Source organism: Phymastichus coffea, unplaced genomic scaffold (genome assembly GCF_024137745.1).
Source record: "Phymastichus coffea isolate CEN01 unplaced genomic scaffold, Cenicafe_Pcof_1.1 PCOF00139, whole genome shotgun sequence".
Taxonomy (NCBI): domain Eukaryota; kingdom Metazoa; phylum Arthropoda; class Insecta; order Hymenoptera; family Eulophidae; genus Phymastichus; species Phymastichus coffea.
In genome coordinates this window covers 290,039-304,694 of record NW_026706950.1, presented here as the reverse complement: position 1 = coordinate 304,694, position 14,656 = coordinate 290,039, and the positions used below count along the sequence as shown (strand labels likewise).

Sequence of the window (14,656 nt, the reverse complement as noted above, 5' to 3'; positions counted from 1 at the left end):
AAATGAACCGCTATAGAAAATACAATAAACAAATTACAGGGAGAATTTTAGTTTTTATTTTAGAATTCTTTATATTAACATATTTTGAAATATTACATCAATTTTTTCACAATAAATGCTTCTGACTCTTCACTTTAAAATAGTAGGCTAACAACGTACGGACTTGTCGACTTTAAAAATACATAGAGTAAGTTTTAACAACTTTGAAGTATTACTTGTAAGACGGAAAGTATAAATAATTATCTCGGTAACTGTTTTAATATTATCTTTTGCAATGTAACAATAAGTTAATTCGCGACGATGAGATAATGATTCGAAATGTACGTGTATCTATAGCTATTGGAACTTCAGCACGCAGAACGAGTATGCGCTGAAGGGAATGCAGCACCTTGCATTGGTTTTTGGAAGATCCTGGAACCATGCTCATCAAAAATATAAATAATAATATCTCTATTTATTTAGATATTTTCTTCGATATATCTTTTGTTTTTATTATTTCTTTTCGTAAAAAGTAGATTAACTCTAAATATATGTCTCTACAAATGGCCCTGGTAAAAATATTTTCCCATTAAAATGATGAGAGAGTAAAGTCGAGTAGAAATTCGGTATAAATTATTGCACTCACTCGTGTATCGCTTGCAGTAAAAGCTGTTTACGGCAATAAAGAAAACTAATTTTTCTTTTCATCCGTCATCGACCACATCATGGCCGTTCTTCGTTTGATTTTTCTCTTGTTTTGAAATCGGGATTGTTTGCTTCTGTTATTTTTCAATTGTACTTTCGTTAACGTAAATAAATCTGAAAAAGGCGCGTGAGCGAGCGGAAAAAGTCATTAAACGAGGTCTCATCGTCGAGTTTAGGCACGAATTTTTACCAGGGCTTTTACTATTTTTACAGAACGAAATATCAGACAAACTGGACCTAATTTCTGTGATCATAATATCTGCAAGTTCGCTAAGAAAAGCCGATGAATTGCGAGGATGACTGATTACGATGATTGTTGACGCGAATTCACGAGAGTTGTCTTGTTTACATTATAATTAGTCCAGAGACACCGACATCGACATTGACTCTTTTTTTCTTTATCATTTTTTTTTTCATTTACTTACGTTTATAATTAAAGGAGTCGCGCTAAGTAAGGACATCTATTCCCGTCGTTACACGTTGATATAATTTAACTTGTATTTGTGTGTATTATGTGTACGTTGGATTACATGATAGATTTCATTTGGCCTTTAATAATTTGTCGTAATTATTTATCAGACTTTTCTTGGCGATTTCCATCCGAGAGCTCACGACAGAAAATATAGTGCACGAGCATGCCTATAGCCCAGATAACCGTCCGGTATCGATTCCTCATATGTTGTTGCTCGCGTACAAGTGATGTAAGAATGGTGGTGGTAACTGATAACAATTAGACATACTGATACATACGCAGTTGCACAATTGGGGTTATCGTGGGCAATAGGAGCACATTGATGACACCCCGAATTGCGAAGATGATCACGATACTTTCATTTGATGTATTCATCTATATGGGCGATTGGGGGTTCTGCGTGAGGATGATCAATGATAGTGGGACTTGCATTTGATGAAGAGAAGAACCGAACAATGAAATGCGATTGGACGCGAAAACAAATGAGAGAGAGAAAGAGAGAGAGAGAGAGAGAGAGAGAGAATAACGACCGATGGGCCGTTGACTCGATCACCGTTATCATTGTTATCGGCGTGTTGAGTTGATCGACTGATTAGTAACTGGCATGGGATGGAATGTCGGATGATGCGTGATAGGTGTTGGCGGATCTAAGCGGCGGCAGGCGCCTCGTGTCCAGCACGTACTCGATGCGCTGCGACGAGGGGTTTAAGCAACAGGCCGGCGGGGCAGTCGCGGAGGTGGACCTACGGAACTGCCGCGGCAGCAGCTGGCCCTCGTAGTAGGCGTTCGCCGGCCGGTACAGCAGACGGCAATGATCGCTGCGGATCTTGTTCTGCTTCGCTTGTGCACACAATCTTCTCTCGCAGGCGCGTCATGTCTAAGCCATCTGCTCGTAATTGACCTTGTTGATGTAGCTCGCCAGGCAGCAGGCCAGAACGACACCCAGCATCGGGAACACCGCCACCCCCAGCGCCGAGCCCGCCACCAGGCCCACGTTGCCCTTGACGAAGTCCACCACGCGGTTGTAGCAGCCCTGTAAACAGCCACAGCCCGACAGCTCGACAAGCCGATCGATCGACGAGCCCACCTCGGCTCGCTCGGGTACCTGCGTGTAGATGTCGTCCAACTCGATCTGGCTCTGGTGCTGGCACTCGCCGTAGGCCACTTTGCAGCACGACTCCGGCACGTACTTGGGCGGGCTGAGCTTCTGCCAGTCCTTGTAGTCCCGGTTGCCGCAGCATTGCAACTGAAACAGCCAAGCGGTCGATCGAAGCGGCCGTGTACGGGCGTCCGCCTGGCGCACGGCTACTCACGTTGGCCTGCATCAGGTCGATGTGGCGAGTCTTGGGGTCTTTGTGGCCGTGCACGTCCACCTTGCCGTACACCAGCATGCTCTCGTTCAGACCCTTGTCGAAGCTCTTGGTCAGGGCGTCGCGGTAGGTGTAGACCGCAGCCCCCGCGGCCAACTCCAGCAGCGCGATCACCGCCAGGAAACCGCCGTACTGCAACAGGATTGGCGCGAATTGAAGACAAGCTCGCCGCTGCCGCGGCAAACGGGGTGGGGGTGGAGGCGAATGGCCCGCGAGAGACACACGACCTACATTGTGCTATTTGGATCGCCTGCACTTCTTGTTTTCTTAATGAGCGCAAGCTCGGCTGTTTTCCCGCTACCCGGCTAACTGAAATTCTCACTGATATTAACGCCCTCGTCGGTTCGTTGTACTCCGGCTGCGCGTGGATCGAACTTATTATCGATCGAGTTAGCGACGAGCGAACAACTAGGGAGTCCCGCCAATTTTAACTTCGCTTGCAATTCGAAATCAGTAGCGTCAATGATAACGGTATTTGCCGTGACAATATCATAAAAGCTGACTATAGCGACCGATTCAAAACTCGAAGGATCAAACGATGCGAGGGAACGGCAAATAAAGATCAATCCGAACCGAGTCCAGTCGACTGTTCGCCCAATATTTACAATTAACATTACGACAGGTAATTGTCAATGTTTCACAGCAGGATTTATAGAAGCTCGTCGTTTAATGTAGAGGACTCTATCAGTGAAGTAGAAGAGACACGCCAGTATATTAAACATGGCTAAGAGTGGACCTGGACAAGCAATGAGTTCGCGAAGGTCAGTTGATATCCCCAAAGACGAAAACGCAAGATATAAATTCACAAGTAGCACGCGTTCGCTCGCGGGTGTACGTTGTCCACATCGCTGCACGAAAGGTGCGCGTACTCTCTTTGTTTGCGTTGTCAGTTGGGGGCGCGCGTGCACGCGCGATGTAGGTTACGCAAGTTCAGTGTATAACGAGGTCAGGAGCTGCAGAGCCGATGGGAGGGATGGTGGGTTCGAGGCTCCGCGTCGTCGGCGTCGTCGTCGTCATCGTCGTCGACGTCGTCGTCGTCATCGTGGTCAACAAGTAGTTCGTCCTATTGCGCGGCGTTGAACTGGGATCGAGCGACAGCGCTCGGGGCGAACGTGTACTCACGACGTAGAGGAGCGATGGATGCTGTCGGACGATGCAGCAGCAGGCCAGCAGGCCCACCAGCGCGACCAGGGCGCCGAGGCAGGCGGTCGCCAGCAGCGCTGCGTCACTGTTCTCCATGCCCAGGTCCGCGTAATTCTGCAGCTGGAGCTTCATATAAATGCCCCCGCCCAGCATCACCAGACCCGTGCACTGCGTGATAAAACCGCCGGACGATTGACTGCATTGCTCCGGGCTCTCGCGAGCACGGCTTGGTGCGTTCGATCTGGGCAAGCCGAGCCCGCGCGCGCTGCCTTTCTCCGCGCTTACTCACCAAGAACACGAAATTGAAGAGCATGAGCAGGACCGTCATGCAGGCCAGAGCCGCCACGCTCTCCAGTTGCTTGGCCATGCTGCTGGCGGGCTGTGGACGAGATGCTGCGCAGCGAGACGGTGCTACGAACGACTGCGAGATCCGCGCTCGCGGAGGCTCAGCCGCAAACTTGGACTTGACGTAGTTGCTATCAGAGTCACTGCTTGCTGTGGGCTCTACCTCTACATAGCTGCCGAGCTATGTTCGCGCTTGTGTGTATGTGTGTGTGTGTGTGTGTGTGTATGTGCGTATCGTGCATGCTCTGTCCAGATCGATGGGGAAACGCGCGCGCAAGCTCCTTTCTCCCGGACGGAGCAGCTTCCAGCGCAGGCGCGTATCTCGCCACCGCCACCCTCGTGCGTTCTCCATCGGTCCGCCTTGCTCTCTCTCTCTCTCTCTCTCTCTCTTTCTCTTTCTTTCTGCGTGTAAGTTGACTTTGCGTATGGGTGTAGGTATCTGTGTGAGGCGACCGGAAGTCGTTCGCGGGAAAAGGGACGATGTCGATGCGCGGCGTCCGCGTTACATAAGCCGCGCCAGCGGACCGCAAGCTCTCTGCTGTCTCGCTCTATTGCGCCGTCACCGCCGGCAACTGGCGGAGCTGCAGATGCCGCGGTCTCCTCAGACCCGTCATCATCATCACGTTGTTGTTGACCTCGTCCTCGTTGATGACGCTGCGGCAGAGCTGGACCTCGCCCATGCGCTGGCGCATATCCGATTCCTCGGCGTCCGAACCCTGTCCACAGGCTGCGGCCAGCTGGTCGAGCTGCTCGCGAAGCACGTAATCCGCGTCGTCGAACTCCTCGAGGCCGTCGTCGTCCGAGTCCAGCTCGTCGAAGTCCGAGGAGAGAAAGTCGCCGCAGTCGATCGGCGCCGATTTGGCGCTGCTCGGCGTGGTCACGCTCGCTGCGTCGTCGTTAGCGTCGTCGTTTTTGTTGCCGTTGAGCGCGCCCGAGCGCTTCTCCGACCTGACGTCGCCGACGGTCTTGAAGTAGATGCTGTGGTCCATGCCGTATGTCTGCAGGCAGTCGCTGTCCAGGTTACCGTTGGACTTGTAGTCGAGGTTGGCGCAGCAGCGCAGCCGCGAGCGCTCGGCCGCGGCCGGTTGGCGCTGTCGGGTGCGCTGCCGGAAGCTCGGCGCCCAGCGGCCGCCGTCGACCTGCAGCCGACTGGTGGTCTGGTTGATGCTCCAGCGATTGCAGTCCGGGCCCTCCTCGTTCATGGTCATGCGGCCGGCGGACAGTCGGGCCGATCGCAGCCGATTGTAGCCGCGCGCGTAGGCGGCCCATCGCTCGAAGCGCTGCAGCACGTTGTCGGCCTCCTCGCTCCACCAGACCGACAAGTTCTTGGGGAAGGACAGCAGGCCCGAGTCCTCGCTGGCTACTCCCATCTCGCCGCTGCCGCTGCCCTCGAGCGACTGGCTTGACTTCTTGGCAAAGGGTTACGTTCGGCCGCCGCCGCCTGTCTGCCTGCCTGCCTGCCTGCCTGCCTGCCTGTGCCGCTGACGCTTGCTCGCTCGCTCGCTCTCGCACACGATTACGAAGCCCCGAACGGCACTGCTTAGCATTAGCACGCGATCGTCGCCTATATAGCCGCACCGACAGCCAATACCGCGCCGTGGCCTACTAAAGCCTTCCTGATCCTGACCTTCCCGCCGAACACGCCGTCGTCGCCACTCGCTCTCGTTATGTCAGAGCTGTACTTTATGTGTGCTTCTTCTGTTCGATAATACGTCGTAACTAGGCTATACGACTCCCGCCTGCACGGCTCGCATGCGACCTGACCCAGCCACTTTTCTCCTTTCCGTCGACTACTTGCCGATCGCTGCGCCCGAGATCAGCGCTGGCCTGGCTTTGCGCTAATCTTGTTACAACTGTCACGAGTCAAGGCGAGATTAGACTATAGTCGCGCGCTAATTGCACGGCAATCTAAATCACTGGCACTGCCAACTGGAAACAACGCTTACTTTTCTTTCGGTCACATCGTCACGTCCACGCACTTTTCGCGTTACCAGTCAAATATTTACGTAGAAATTCCCAGTTTACGAGGGTCGCGGCTTCGGGAAAAACCCTGTTACGACAGTGACTGCGTCATTCCAGCGATGCAAATTGAATTACTATCGATGCGAATCGAGTGAGAAATCCAACGCGATCGCGCGCGAAAATTCCAGTGGCAAATTCGCATATCGATCTCACGATAGCCGAGTCGGAAAAATGATTCTTCGGCGTCGATTGATGCGGTCGTCATTGATTTCGTCGCGGCGCTCTCGTGTTAACAACTGACGCTCACGCAAACTTCATTCCCACCTAGAATACTCGCTGTATCGATCATATAACGTCAATACGTTGTGTTTTGCAATGCTTCTAAGGGTTGCATCGTTTCGTGTAACTACGAAAAAAAAAACTGAAAAAATGCATGGTGTGAGATATTCGTGCGTCTCGCCCGTTTCGATTGGCATTGAGAAGCTTTATAAAACGTATTACCAAGTCAAGCTACGTTATGCTTAATCGCGTTGAATTTCTCCACTAAGTTCGTCAATTTAAACTGTTTCGTAACCATGTAACTTCCTTCGTCCTTTATTACGCGGCACTAGATCGACTTTCAAATAATTTACATGATTAGAATTGTTTAATAATTAAGAGTTTGATTATATTTCAAACATTCCACGATGAATTTTTCTGAAACGATCTTAAAATAACAATTATAGTGCATTTATGATGCATGAAAAAAAAAGGGTTCAATTTTAGTCAAATATAAAACATTTGCATATATCCACTAGTACGTTGTATACGCTCTTATCGCATTCATCGTATCTGATTAGAATAGCTTGCAAGTAGGCGCACCTTTGTACAGCACTTATACGGCTGACGCTAATAGACTATATACACGTATAGTTATTTTCATCGATACTGACCTTTACTAATTTTCTTTTAACCATCTTAAAGAATCATAAAAGTCCTTTTCTACACAAAACCACTTTAAAAATTTCAAAACTATCGAATCTGCATTGTTTCATATCTTTCCTCAAGAATTAAAGATCAAGTTTTCATAAGTGCATTTCTATAGAAAAATATATTCTAGTTGAATATTAATTGTTACTCTACTTATATCTTCTTACAACTTCAAATTTGCATTATATCCAATTCATACGTCGATTTCAAAATTTTCAAAAACAAATCATCAAAGCGACAGTTGAAGAAAACTTTCGATGAAGGTTGCAAGTCGATAATTTACTCGTAATTCATTAACATTATAGTTAATATCTATGAATTGTAATTTTGAGTCTTTATTACGGGTTCATTAAAATCTTCAATGTTACAAATATAATTCATGTAATATGATTCTCTTCAAAATCCATATAGTAGTTAAATAATTCATATTCAAGCACTAGATTTTTACAAAAAGCTTTATTCTATTCCTGATTCAACAACATGATAATCAAAGATAAAGAACGAGTGAAAGTAGGATGAAATAACATTAAAAGAGCAATTGCCATTATGTAGGTTTTTATTAGACAGTACAATTTTCGGTATACAAGATTGAAAGGTATAGAATTGTAGATACTGTTTGTATATAATGTGAAAAGCTTGTACTATTGGTAGATTATGTAATAATAATGATAATGATAATAATAATAATATCGAGACCCAGCTCGTTAACTATCTAACTGTCATTCAGATTTTCAAATCCAAATCACCTTCAGTCATAAAAAATATTTATAAGAAAATTTTTAACAAGAGTCAATGTAACTCGAAAGTATTTACATGATCATTAAACAATTAAATTTTCATCATCAATAATAATCAAACACAAATTATAAAATAAAAACAATAACTATTGAATTACTTACTTTTGTGTATTCAAATCTCGATTGACACTTTCTTTTTACTCTAGATTTTTATATGTACATTAACTTATTATTTACAAAATGATGAAATCTTGACTCACAATTTAACAGGTACATTAAAGAGTTTTGCTTTCTTTGAAAAAGATAAATTGAATGTGGTTAAACGCACGCTTTGTTTCTGTAGTAATTAAAAGCTTCATTCTACAAAAGTCGTCATACTATCAAATATGTGCTATATTGAGATAAGTAAATTCTCGATTTTGTTGTAAATACCAATAAGACATTGGCCAGGTTTATTAAATTTATAAATGTTACTCTTTTCGGATTCCCCGCCCCGAATCAACAACGTTTTGACTTTAATTGGTGACACCATATTTACATTGAAATACATTCAGCATTCGTAGACTAGAAGAAAGTAGAGTACTAAAGCATTACAAAATGTATCATAAACTTTTTTTATTAAGTTTTTCAAGTGAAAACCGATGAAATCCTTATTAAATCTATACAATCCTTTAAATCATGGACTTTTATCCCAAGATTCTTCTGATTCAAATCGTATATTAATCTAATGAGCGGTACAAACGAAGTTTGTGCTGCGCTAATTTTGAAATAGGCTAAAAGTCTTTTTAACCACGACTATATTAATAATCCAAAAATTATGGATGATCAGTCTCAGCACTATGTACTCAGAGAATATCAAATTTTGCACTATAATTATTGTGGTAAAGTGTGTAGAAGAATATAACAATAAATATTGAATATCTGTTCAAATTAAATCGACTGCTTATAAAATGGTGCAAAATACCTTTCTTATCATTTCAATATATACACTCAAAGATTTTTCCTTGTATTCAAATTTCTTATAGAAATATTAAAATCTTGTAATGTCAAAAACTCTTTCTAATCTTTCTTTTTCTATAGAACTCATTACTGTTTTTATTTTCATGAAATTGTTAAGCACATAAAAATTATTTTCCATAAACTATTTTGGACGTCTTATGGGACAATATTTGGAAGTTTTACATCAAGGCTGAGAGTAATCCTACTGTTTTGCACACGTACTGGGTGAATTTTACCAAATTTGTAATTATATAAAGTTAAATAGCTTACAATACACTATTCGAGTTTTATTTCTAGAACTACTTTAGAAATGCAGCTGACAAATTACAGCTGACATTGTAAGACCAATCAGTACTAGTTATTTTTTTAAATTGGCAAACTGTATGGCAATAATGCAAGTCATTAAAAAGCAAAACGTGAATATACAAAGAGAAAAGACAGTAAAGTTACAAAAGTTTGATTAAAAAACTCATATCACGTAAAGACAAACTGAATAAACAGTTACAACTATAAATAACGTAAACTCCATACTGTCGAAATAATTCGAATTCAGTGAGAAATGATAAAGAACATTATTTTTTAAGTACACCTACAACGTAAACATAAAATCAATGTTTTATAATTATTATATTATTTGCTTTTATGTTATAAATTGCAAAAGTTTATGATTTATAATTTTTTTAAATTTTCTTAAACTTTTATGTATATTATCACTCGGAAATTATCTTAATAAATTTATTTGGTTTTAAGTTGAAAGAACTTTTTGCTCGCAGTTTGAAGTTTAATGATAAAAACAGGTAGTTATACCTACGATCGAATAGATGAGAGGTCAAGATTCGTATAAAAGACGTTGATAGTGTGGAAAGATTTCCCACGTCGGAAGATGTAAGCCGAATTCAAGAGCCACGAGAACTGCAAATTCGGATGTCAATAAATCTTTGCGATTTAATCGCAATACATTTTCCGTTCTCTGAAATTATTCGAATAAATAAAATAATACCAGATAAAATTGGATCTAATTACAAACATTTTGTTAGAAATTTTCATACCTCGATAAGCGATTTCAAGACTTGGCCCTTAACATCATTTAACTTAGCAGCGAGTAACAGGCAAGCACCAGCACATAACTTGCGAGTTTGTTTTGTAACGATATTTCGCAAAATGAGTTTTTCAAAATACACGTATGCCATAGCTACTGTTAATAAGTCAATTCCATTTTCCATTTTAGCAATTTTCCTCATTTCACGTTTCAAGCTGAAAATATTTTTTTCTTAGAACAAATAAAAGATTTAAGAATATATTCTCTAACTCATTATTAATGTACCTTCGTAATTTACTTAAAGTCAGTTGAATGTGTGGAAACTTTTCTTGAAATTTGTCGTTCAATTCTTTTTTCAAATCTGACGGGCGTACGTAATCTATAACCGAAGCCTGCATATAAAAGTATTAAAAGTTATATACTCGTCTTGTTAAGTCAAATTATACATTGAAAATATGAAATTACCATGTATGAAGTGAACGTGAGTAAAGTCCTGTGTTTCCCGGCAATTAATTCGGGATCATCTAATAAATTGGGGTTATATGGAAATTGTTCATCCCACTCATGGACTAAAAGTGAAAATCATAAATTGAATTATAACGTAATGTTAAAGAATTAGTCATTATTCGAATCACGTTACCTTTAGGATCTAACACAATAGGTGGAGCATCTGTTACGTGCTGTATGCGGTTTGTAGCAATATCATATGACAAACACCTGAAACCAGAGAAAACAATTATGAAGATAAATATAACTCACATGATCGATGTATTGTATGGATAATAATGCATTGAAAAAATGAAGAAATAATAATTATTGGTTATATAACTAATAATTAATCGCATAATTTAAATACAATTATTATTTCTTTAATTTTTAGATACGATTTAATATACATGAACTGAAAACTAGGCTAATAGTGCAACAAATTTACAAAACCACAATAGCATTCGTATACGTCAAACCGATATGTAATTATCATTGTTTTATCATCATAAATCATTTCACATGAAAAATACAGCTATTCCAAAGATAGCTGTACATAAATAATTTTCTCATAGAATCTTATGAATAAAATTGAACATATCACACATTCACTCTTTTGAATATAGAAATTTGAAATTGCTTGACAATATTTTGTAGTAAAATTTGTAAATTAAGATCACTTGAAAGTTTTCATTGAATTAGTTCCCGGCTGACTGAGGGCATTAATCTTCATCAGTCTAACATTTATAAATCATGTAGCCATATTCAAATATAAAAAATGTACTAACTATAATAACTTCAATATTCTTAAATTTGCAAAAGCTAAAATCCATAATTGAGTCTTAAATTTTTTCTAGATTTGATTGAAAATGCAGATATAGATTGCGTGCGATAAAAGCGATACTCTGGTCTCTGATAAGTACATGTGACCACTATTTTATCCAAAATACTATACTGAAATTTATTTACTGATATTCATCAAAACAACTGTTACGATATGAACATGCAAAACTGACGATACCAAACTAATAGTTGAATACTCATAAAATTTTCATTCAAAATTAGTTTCTTCAACGAAATATTCCAACACCCTACTATTTATAAAAAAAAAATGATTTTATATTGTCAAAATATTTCATAGTTTTACCACTTCGTATGTTCTGGATTCCATGTAATAGTTTTCGTCCTGTAATTTTTAACAAACCGACATGAGTTGTATGTTCATAAATTCAAATTTGAAATTCATGCATTTTTTAAATAGCTTGCGCCGCATATTTCTTAAAATAGCCAAATTTTGATTACAAAACTATCAAACAAACACACTCTTGATATTTAATGGCACAATATGAGATAAAATAGAAATTGCTAAGAAAAGAGATTACGTAAACATTATTAATTTTGTTTTCGTAATATTTTGCGTAAAAGTCAATCTCTTTCCTGCTCGCATTGACACACAGTAAAAACGTGACAAGCAAAACACAAAGATTTAATCACTGAAAAAATCATCATTCTTACCTTGATACAACGTGATGTTTATTGCTGGATGAAATGTGCATTAACTCGATAGCTTCACTATCACTCATGTGCATTTTCTTTTCCTTTTGGAATTGTGATGATGGTTCCAGTAATTTTCTATACGATATCTGTTGATCATTTTGGGCCCTTTCGATGCCCAACAATCCAAAGGGATCAAAATTGTCGTTGATGGATGATAAGGGCCTCGAGGTGATAGTGTTTTTTCTGCGCCCGCCATCTTTGCGCAGCTCAGACCTAAGTACATTCAAATAAATTATAAAACGTATATATTATATTTTGAAAATGTAGCTGTGTTTAATAACAAAGGTTTATATGCGTCTGATTTGAATAAATGCATTGATTAAAATTTGCGGTTATGCGTTGTTGAAGTATGGAATTCTACAAGAGTCTATTTGATATATGTTTAGGATAGAGCCAAAAGTGCCAAATCTCTATCTACAAAAGGATGATGTCCTACAGAAATCACCAAAATACCTTTTTAAAATTGGATTAGTAATGGAGAGATTTTTGAAGACTGGAGAATTAGTTGCAGTATTTTGTAAGCTACCATAATAATAAAAATAGTATTCAAATTGCAGTTATTCATATTTTAAGATTTGGTGCATAACATGTTATGTTAATGTGGTATACATTAATCACAAGCTTAATAATATAAGTTGATAATGTTGTTATATACTAACCAGCTAGTGCGTTGTCCTTTGCTAAAGGGAAGTGATGAAAACACTAAAAATGGTACTTTCTTAGAAGATACTAATATCACTCGGTCATCAGTAAATTTATGACCATTGATTGGCTTTTTCATAAAACGCAATTCTCTTGAAACCTCTGGAATTATTCCATTATTCATACAACCCGTCTGTGGATTACTAAGTGCTTTAGATTTTGATTTTGATGATTGTGATAGAGATTTTGTACGCAATGATCCTATACTCTCATTACTACTATTATACTGATTTTTAATATCTTCTGATAAGGTTGAAGTTTGATGAGCAATCTTCCTTTTGAAATGCAAGGAGCCAACTCGGCGTTCAATTAAACAGTGCTCACTGCCTGTAGTGCCAGAGCTGTAGAAAAATAAAAAATTAAATTTAGACTAATTTTTGTATTATACAGCATGGTTAACTCTACGTTTGCGTATTATAAATATTATGCAACCAGATAAGTAATAGGTTTATAAATAGAGTTAATTCAATTAGTTTAATTAAATATAGGATACTTGGCAATACTGAAAGAGACACTGATGAAAAACTAAAAATAAAATTTCTGCAACCTGTGGTATTGTCTCAAAATGAAACGATAATATTTAACAGTAATTTTTTTACTTTCAAAGTCAGCAGCTGAAAAGTATAAAGATAATATAACTGTCAAGTAATTAGTCTGTCACTTGTCTTATTTTTACATTCTTTTGTTCTTATTTCAAGTAACCAACAACTTGTTGGAGATAGTTAGTTTGTTACTTTTGTTCAAATGTTAAAATATAAACTGAAAAATGTTTTTATAGTTGATGATATGTAAAGATTCAGATATTTACAAATACATTGAGCTTCAATAAAGCAACATAGTATTCATTGATAAGTCTTGTTATTTGTTTGTATTATTTACCGTTCTCTGAAAGAAGCATGATGAGATGATAAAAGCAGAGGACAGTTGTGTTCTTGCTCTGGCAAGTTAGTAGCTGCTTTTGATGGTGTTACAGTTGCCTCTGAATCAGAGCTGAATGACCTATCTTGCACTCGATTGGGAAGTGCTACAGGCTGAGGTGAGTCATTATGTTTTCTTGCTTGATTAGTATTTTCATCACATGAACCAACTAAGGCTTCATTCCTAATAGTTTCTACATTTTCTTTATTTAGTTTCGATTGCACTGGTTGAACCTCACTGTTTTGATTATTAGATGCACCGTTTCGAGGAAGCAACACTAGTCGAGTATCCCTGTGACTTCCATCCAATGAAATATTTGATAAAAATGTAAATGCAGCTAATCTTCTTCGAGAGTGATTTCTCCTTATGGCTGCTGCCATTCCTTTGTAACAGTGACAAGTTAATAAGTATTTGTTGTAAGAGTCTGTAACAAAAGCACACAGATTAGAAAATAAAAAGATAACAGATAGTTATGGCCATAATGTTTGTACAAACATAATTAAGCCCATAACAAAGTACACAGACTAGAAAATAAATTTGAAAGATAACGGATAGTTATGAGATAGTTACGACTGTTATGCTTGTAGAAACATAATTTGCAAGCGCAAGTTAATCAGAGTGACAATGGAAGTAGTTTCATAATCTAGATATTTATTGAAAGCATATATCCTTGTTTTTTTGAATGCAGTACTATAAAAAAAAAGGATCTAGCAGTTAAAAATCTAGTGACATAATAGTTTCATTTGAGTCTCAAAAAATACGACGATGGCCTTCAGTTTTGACTTTTCATAGCGAAAACTATCTATATCGCCTATATCTACATATATTTACCTGCCTGAGTTTTGAATAATAATAATAATAAGTAAAGACAGCTTGGTGTCGGGCAGTAGTATCCGAGGTGGAACGAAAACTAAGATCACGATTCATGTTCACTCAACAACACGCACTTAGTTCTTGAGTTTATAAACAGAGGCAAAGACTGCACACACAATTGCAAGCCCTTAAGATACGTTGCCATTGTAGCCTCTGCTTTCATAAGATATCACGCAAATACTCTTATCAACGGCACTCGTACGAGCGTCTCAAGTTCTGTATACTATGTAACAACACGATCAATCACTATCACTGCACACTACAATGCTCGAAACTACACGTCTAAATGATTTGCACCCGGGACACCCGGAGAGAGCCTACTTCTCTTCCTTTTTTCTTTGCTCGCTCTCTCTCTCTCTCTCTCTCTCTCCTCTATCTTTATCCTTCTTCAATGTTAGCA

At 39.7% G+C, this 14,656-nt stretch overlaps 3 protein-coding genes across 4 annotated transcripts; all 3 read right to left on the bottom strand.

The window, feature by feature from the left end:
* Positions 1-86: 86 nt before the first annotated feature.
* Positions 87-4,408, bottom strand: LOC131671964 (tetraspanin-7-like). The gene is made up of 5 exons (XM_058948816.1): positions 3,959-4,408; positions 3,649-3,837; positions 2,470-2,658; positions 2,262-2,402; positions 87-2,189 (listed from the first exon to the last, which is right to left on the bottom strand). Exons 1-5 carry the CDS (start codon positions 4,034-4,036, stop codon positions 2,034-2,036), a joined length of 753 nt encoding a protein of 250 aa, XP_058804799.1. The 5' UTR covers positions 4,037-4,408; the 3' UTR covers positions 87-2,033.
* On the bottom strand, positions 4,408-6,254 carry LOC131671963 (uncharacterized). The gene has a single exon (XM_058948815.1). The coding sequence runs from the start codon at positions 5,382-5,384 to the stop codon at positions 4,563-4,565; it is 822 nt and encodes a 273-aa protein (XP_058804798.1). The 5' UTR covers positions 5,385-6,254; the 3' UTR covers positions 4,408-4,562.
* Positions 6,255-7,489: 1,235 nt separating this feature from the next.
* LOC131671968 (CDK5 and ABL1 enzyme substrate 2) lies at positions 7,490-14,608 on the bottom strand. Of its 2 annotated transcripts, XM_058948821.1 has the most exons (10): positions 14,215-14,608; positions 13,345-13,807; positions 12,423-12,806; positions 11,722-11,976; positions 11,354-11,392; positions 10,361-10,437; positions 10,186-10,289; positions 10,006-10,112; positions 9,731-9,935; positions 7,490-9,651 (listed from the first exon to the last, which is right to left on the bottom strand). In XM_058948821.1, the coding sequence occupies exons 2-10, from the start codon at positions 13,761-13,763 to the stop codon at positions 9,511-9,513; spliced, it is 1,731 nt and encodes a 576-aa protein (XP_058804804.1). In that variant the 5' UTR covers positions 13,764-13,807; positions 14,215-14,608; the 3' UTR covers positions 7,490-9,510. The 2 variants fall into 2 exon arrangements, with proteins under 2 accessions (XP_058804804.1, XP_058804805.1); XM_058948822.1 differs by lacking the exon at positions 11,354-11,392.
* Between the last annotated feature and the right edge of the window lie 48 nt (positions 14,609-14,656).